The sequence below is a fragment of the Herpailurus yagouaroundi genome, unplaced genomic scaffold (genome assembly GCF_014898765.1).
Source record: "Herpailurus yagouaroundi ecotype Mexico unplaced genomic scaffold, PumYag 28, whole genome shotgun sequence".
Lineage (NCBI taxonomy): Eukaryota > Metazoa > Chordata > Mammalia > Carnivora > Felidae > Herpailurus > Herpailurus yagouaroundi.
In genome coordinates this window covers 25,389,082-25,395,741 of record NW_024412376.1, presented here as the reverse complement: position 1 = coordinate 25,395,741, position 6,660 = coordinate 25,389,082, and the positions used below count along the sequence as shown (strand labels likewise).

At 46.2% G+C, this 6,660-nt stretch overlaps 1 protein-coding gene across 1 annotated transcript; it reads right to left on the bottom strand.

The window, feature by feature from the left end:
• Positions 1-3,850: 3,850 nt before the first annotated feature.
• LOC121035148 (putative tripartite motif-containing protein 75) lies at positions 3,851-5,263 on the bottom strand. The gene has a single exon (XM_040482770.1). It carries the CDS (start codon positions 5,261-5,263, stop codon positions 3,851-3,853), a length of 1,413 nt encoding a protein of 470 aa, XP_040338704.1.
• Positions 5,264-6,660: the final 1,397 nt, after the last annotated feature.

Sequence of the window (6,660 nt, the reverse complement as noted above, 5' to 3'; positions counted from 1 at the left end):
GGTTCAGGGCCCGTGAGAGCCTCTATTTCCAGGAGGTCTCAGCATGAAGCTTCCTTGACTCACAATGGGGCCATTTTTCAATAAACCCACCAAAAATGGAAAATATTGTAAGTAATACTACTGTAAAATAACCTACCAAACACCACAGCTTAGTCTAGTCTATGTTAAATATGCTCAGAACACTTATATTAGCCTACAATTCGGCAAAATTATCTATTTTATAGATGACAAAATCATCTCTTTTATAGATTACAAAGCCTATTTTATAATAAAGTGTTGGATATCTCATTGCAGGGGCACCTGAGTGGCGCAGTCAGTTAAGCATCAGACTTCAGCTCAGGTCATAATCTCACGGCTCATGAGTTTGAGCCCTGAATTGGGTGAGCTCAAGCCCTGCTTCAGGTGATGAGCTCAAGCCCCTCTCTTTCTCTTTCTCTCTGTCCCTGGCGGGATTCTCTCTCTCTGCCCCTCGCTCACTCATGCTATCTCACCAAATACAATTAAAAAAGTGATAAAATAAAATAAAATTTTTAAAAAGTTCTTTAAAAAAAGAATATCTCATTGAATACTGTACTGAAAGTGAAAACCAGGATTTTTTTTTTTAATGTTTATTTATTTTAAGAGAGCATGAGCACAGGAGGAGCAGGGAGGGAGGTAGAGAGAGAATCCCAAGTAGGCTCCGCACTGTTGGCTTGATCCCATGAACAGTGACATCATGACCAGAGCCAAAATCAGGAGTCAGATGCTTAACCAACTGAGCCACCCAGGCGCGCCAAAAAACAGAATGGTTATAAATGTATTGCTTTCTTATCCTCATGGTCACGTGGCTGACTGGGAGCTGCAGCTTGTGGCTGCTGCCCAGCATCAGGAGAGAGTGTCAGACCACATGTTGCTAGCCCAGGAAAAGATCAAAATTCAAAATTTAAACTACAATTTCTATTGGCTGTGTATCGCTTTCACACCATCATAAAGCTAGATCTCTGAATGCGCCTAACAATGGTTTACAGCATATAGCTAAGCATCCTGCATCGAGAGCCCAGGGGCAACTTATGGCTATCACACTGCTCCAGAGTCTCCAGGAAGCATGAAAGGAGTTTCTGGGGGCACTAATAGGAATGCCTAATACATTCCTATGTAGACAGATTCTACAGCCTTCTTTGGAAGTAGCCTCCTTAAAGGTGGGCTGATTTGCAAGTAACAATAAAAATGGCCTTAAGTAAAATTTATAAATGAGGAATAAGTTGCCTCCAGAACCTAAAAAGGCCTAAAAGATGTTGGGCTTGTTTTCATGTTGTGCATTTTGAGAGGGTCAATAGCTACGTCTTGGCAACATCAGGGATAGAGGTGACCTCAGTTACAAGTAACTTTCAGGAGATTAACCAAGGTTGTAGTCCAACAGATCTCAGGAGGAGTATGTCATAAGTGTAAATCATAACCTTAGAGAAAGTTGAATGTATTTAAAATCTTGCCCTCAAAGGTTGTATGTCAAGGCAAAGCTGTTGAGTAACCTAGAATTGCCGGATAGAGGTATATGAAATCCCTTTGGAGGTGAAACTTATGGCTGGGAAGCTGTTGAAATAAACCCTGAACCTAATATATTGGCCAAATGTGTAACAGCCAGGTATTTACCAGTTGTCGATTGGATGGAATCATCAATTATGACAACACTGGGTGGGACCACAGCATTAAGGTTGTAGTGAGATGCCATCCATTCTTTAAGTTAAGACAGGCAGTTTCCCCGTTAAACAGAGAAGCAGTAGGGATAACGTCTACTCTACGTAGATCTTCAATAATGTATTTCAGTTCTTGAATGCCCAGGTTTTTTTTTTTTTTTTAATTTTTTTTTTCAACGTTTTTATTTATTTTTGGGACAGAGACAGAGCATGAACGGGGGAGGGGCAGAGAGAGAGGGAGACACAGAATCGGAAACAGGCTCCAGGCTCCGAGCCACCAGCCCAGAGCCCGACGCGGGGCTCGAACTCACGGACCGCGAGATCGTGACCTGGCTGAAGTCGGACGCTTAACCGACTGCGCCACCCAGGCGCCCCTTGAATGCCCAGTTTTAACTAACATTTAGTCATATTGTCTATTTTAACTACGGGTAGGGGCATTTATTAGGGTCCATTCTATAAAGCCAATTTGTAAGTGCCAGTGATTTGATTTAATTTTAATTTATTACTCCCTGGATTATCTCATCTTTGCCTCCTCTTGGGCATTTTAGGAAAATGTGTGCTGTGACCATAGGGAATTTAGGCCAGGCAACTGTTCTGACAGCTAAGATGAGACATACCTCTTTGATGTCTATTTTATGTTCAGTAACATCACTAATGTTATAGGGGGTTCCATGTCTGAATTTAGTGGGATCCCGCTAAATCAGCATCTAAGTTAAGGAAGCACAAAATAGAATCTCACCCTTTTATTCTTTTTTCTTCTGTAGATTCTTGTAGTAACTAACTCTTGATTTGTCAATTAGGTCAAATTATGAATGAACCTCTGTTCTAGTGTTTTGGTTCCTTTCCCTAAATCCAGTTTTTCCTTCCTTCTTTCTTTTTGACTTAGACTCTAGAGCCTCTCCTTGGAAGAGACAACATTAAAGGTGGGCTGATCTGCAAGTAAAAGCATAAGTGCTCAAAGTGCATGATTGCTTTGGCGGCAGCACCAAAGAAAAAGTGGAGAAGATTCCCTGAACGTGTCACTCAACATCTCCCAAAGTCTGCTCAGAACACCCAATGTTAACACCAAGTTGTATAGTCAGAGTGGACCCTCAACCGAAATTTTGTTCACTGTTGGGACTGATGATGCCACACACAGCAGAAAGATTTGAAGAAGTTTATTACTCATATAATTAGGTTTAGGGGAGAACAGCATGATGGTTGCCCGAGTAGGTCCAATAGGACTTGAGGGTGCAATGGAAGATTAGCTTAGGGGTTTCTTATGGTGGTTACTGGATGGCACTGATGTGAACGTTCTGGCACTATGAGGGGCTTGCTTGGTTTGAACTTCCCACCTGCACCCAAGGATGGAGCACTTGGGCTTTCTCTTCAGCTTTCCCAGGTATAGGGGAAAGGGGGAGAGAGGAGTGAGTCCTAAAAGTCTGGATAGAGACACCATCTCTATCTTCCAAGGCTGTTCCCCATAAAAACATCCTTGAACGTGTAATTTGGAGCAATCAGTTCCTAATTCCCATGCAGAAACAAGACAGACCCACTGAGTGTCATCTCCCTATAATTTTATCTTCTCTCCTGCCTGGAATATAAAAGGTACTTATGTATAGCACCACATAATAAATGTATACAAAATTTGGAATATATGTAAATATACATATACAAAAAATCTATTGGAGCTGTAAAATTACAATGTATACACTCTGATCTTAGAATTCCAGAAACAGTTAATCTCCACATCTCTGTTAGTTCCCACATCTCTGTTGCTATTGAAACAAAGTGGAAAAAAAAGAGAGAGAGAGAGAGAGAAAACAAAATTAAAAAATGTGTTGAAGTCGGGGCGCCTGGGTGGCGCAGTTGGTTAAGCGTCCGACTTCAGCCAGGTCACGATCTCGCGGTTCGTGAGTTCGAGCCCCGCGTCGGGCTTTGGGCTGGTGGCTCAGAGCCTGGAGCCTGTTTCCGATTCTGTGTCTCCCTCCCTCTCTGCCCCTCCCCCATTCATGCTCTGTCTCTCTCTGCCCCAAAAATAAATAAACGTTGAAAAAAAAATTAAAATAAAAAAATGTGTTGAAGTCATAAAAGTATTTAAAAAAAAAAAAAACCTTGGTACCAGATTTACTAATACTTGTCCAATATTCTAAGTACTGTCCATAAATTACAGAAAGAGAATGAAGCCCACTCTCAATTCATCCTTCAAGATCCCTTACCGCACAGATGGTAAGAGGTTTAGGGTCCCGCCCCACACAGAAGTAAGGCTTTAGTACTTCAGAAAACGCATCGGTGAACGAATGGATGTGAGACCTGTCGTTCAAACTGTAAAAGGAAATCTCCCCCAACTCACAGTCCAGATAAACGCCCACCCCTCTGGGCTTTTCCTTCAACACAAGAGTGACAGGAACAGCCCCTTGTGCCACATAGGCACCATCCTGCAGCTGAACTGTCCAGCGTCTGTTCTGTCCTGACAGGGGCCGCCGTCCCTTCCAGGAGAGGGGGTCCTCACAGACCCCCACGGCCCACTCGCTCTTGTCACCCAGCTGCACCTCCCAGTAGTGTCGGCCCCCGTCGAAGCCCTCGGAACCCAGGACGACGGGATCCGTCAGAAGTCTCTTTGGATGCTGAGGGACGCTTGGCCTTTCCCTCACGAGTGTCACAGACGTCCTATCCTCAGACACAAGCAGATGAGGATGTGCTGTTTCAGGATCCAGGGTAACTTCTCGTCGGAACCTCTGTATGATCTTCTGCAGAGCCAAGTACTGCGGGGGGAGACTGCAGCCTTCTCTCCTTAACTGGAAAGAGTAGAGAGCTGGGGGCTCCTGGCGCTCACACCGGCCATAGACACCCCCCAGGTCCGTCAGCAGTTTCACCTTTGACATCACACTCCTCTCGGCCACCTCCTTCAGGAGACCTCGGAGGGTGGAAACGTGGTCTGAAAACGCCGTTATGTTTGCACAGAGTTTCTGCTGAATGTCCTTCTCCTCTTCGGCCAGCCTCGACAGAACTGCCTCTTGCTGCCGGGCTACAGACCGGTTCAGGTGCTCAAACTCAGAGGCTAACTTCTGTCTCTGGCATTGCACCTGCTCTCCCAGCTCTAAGAGTCTCCTGTCTTGGGTGGCTACCAGCTGCCGCACGACTGCCAGCTGCCTCTTCAGGGGCTCCACGTAACTGCCGAGCCTTTGCCTGTGCCGGGAGGCGGCCTCCTCCACGGGCCTCACCCGGTGGCCCCGGTGGTCAGGGGGCCGCACGCACGCGGGACACAACACCTGCAGGTCCTCCTCACAGAAGAGGGTCAGGACCCGGTTGTGCTTCTCGCACAGATGCCTCTCGTCCCGCCTCTCCCTCTTGCTCCTGCTGATGTGGAGGAGCTTGGCGACGTCGATCACCCTTCCCAGCTGGGCGTTGCTCCTCAAGTGCCTCTCTCGGCCTGGGTGGCGGCAGACGGGGCAAGGGAAGCTGTCGCTGAGATCAGCCCAGGATTGCCGGATGCAGCAGCGACAGAAGTTGTGCCCACATTCGGTGGTGACGGGGTCTCTCAGGTAGTCCAGACAGATGGGGCAGTTGGCTTGTGCCTGGAGTCCTGCCAGGGCTGACGACGCTGCCATTGGGCCCAGATAAACGTCTTTCTGGACCGACGTGGCTCTTCTGGAGGTGGTGCCCTGCAGGAGTCCTCCCGTGAGAGGCAGGCACACCCTCAGATTTTGCTGTCCTTTCCTGTCCTGGATGTCCTTTTGTCTAAACGAGGGCAGCCTTGCTGTCCCAGGAGGCCACTGGCCTCAGGTGCAGTCGTAGATGCCCGGAGGAGCTCTGTTCACCACCTGCAGGTGATCCCCGATGAGCTGGGCAGCCAGCTGTCCTCGGCAGCCCAGGGGATGTGAAGCCAAGGTCAGCAATTCTCTTGGGCAGAAGGCAGACACAACTTTAAAGTGCCGATTCGTCCCTAGAGATGAGAAAACATTGTTTCATGTAACAAAAATGACCATTTGTTTGGTGGCCTTGCCCACTGCCACAGTTGAGGCAGCCATCAATTCTCCTCTCCACCCCCAGGATTCCACCTACACCCACGTCAACCACAGAGGGGCTGCATGGGACTGCAGAAAGTTAAAAGCTTTGAAAATTGAGCCTCCACCCAGGGTGGGATTTCCCCTTACTCATTATCTGGGGGATCTGGAGGAAGTACATAACATGCTCATCTCTAAGAGAATCAAGTAAATAAGGATAAATATCCCAATTTCAATCATTTCAATATCATCAAAGATACAATAAAGGAACCTGGTGTGTTTTGGTTTAAACCACAGATGTTTCTTAAACCACACCACTGAGCTCATAGTATGTCAAAACTTACTTTTCACTTAAGCTTCTCAGTTTCAGGATACAACAAACTGTGTACATAAGTGGTTTGGACTGGATTAGATTTACTCTGAGGACCCTGCCAAGTCAGAAAGCTGTGATTTTGACAAAATGCACAGAATGAAATTGGAGGTAAGGAAATCAATGTGAGAAAATAGTAAGAAACACACACATGTATACACAACGACCCTCCAAAGTCACTGATGAACTACCAACTAGTGATGATTGGTAGGAACAAGATCCCCAGAAGAGGGCATGGATTTTTCCCTTAGAAGCAGTTACTGATTCTGGAACACAGGTTATGCTTCAGACTGTGTCTCCCTCTCTCTCTGCCCCTCCCCTACTCTCTCTATCTCTCTGTCAAAATAAATAAGGAAGTAAATAAATAAACATTGAAATGCAGGCTAATAGGCTGAAGCCAACTCCCAGGATTGCAGGGGAAATGTGGAGTTAAGGGCGCCCCATAGAGGATGTGTCCTGGCAAATACTCTAAACTTTAAATTGGTATCAGTGAAGTGTTATATACTAAAACAGTCATGAATGGCATACCCCTTAAAACGTCCATTGATTTAATCACCTCCAGTGCTGATAGGTTTAAGACAATCTTTGCTTGATCGCCAGGGACCCCAAAATGAATTTCAAAGTGTTAAGA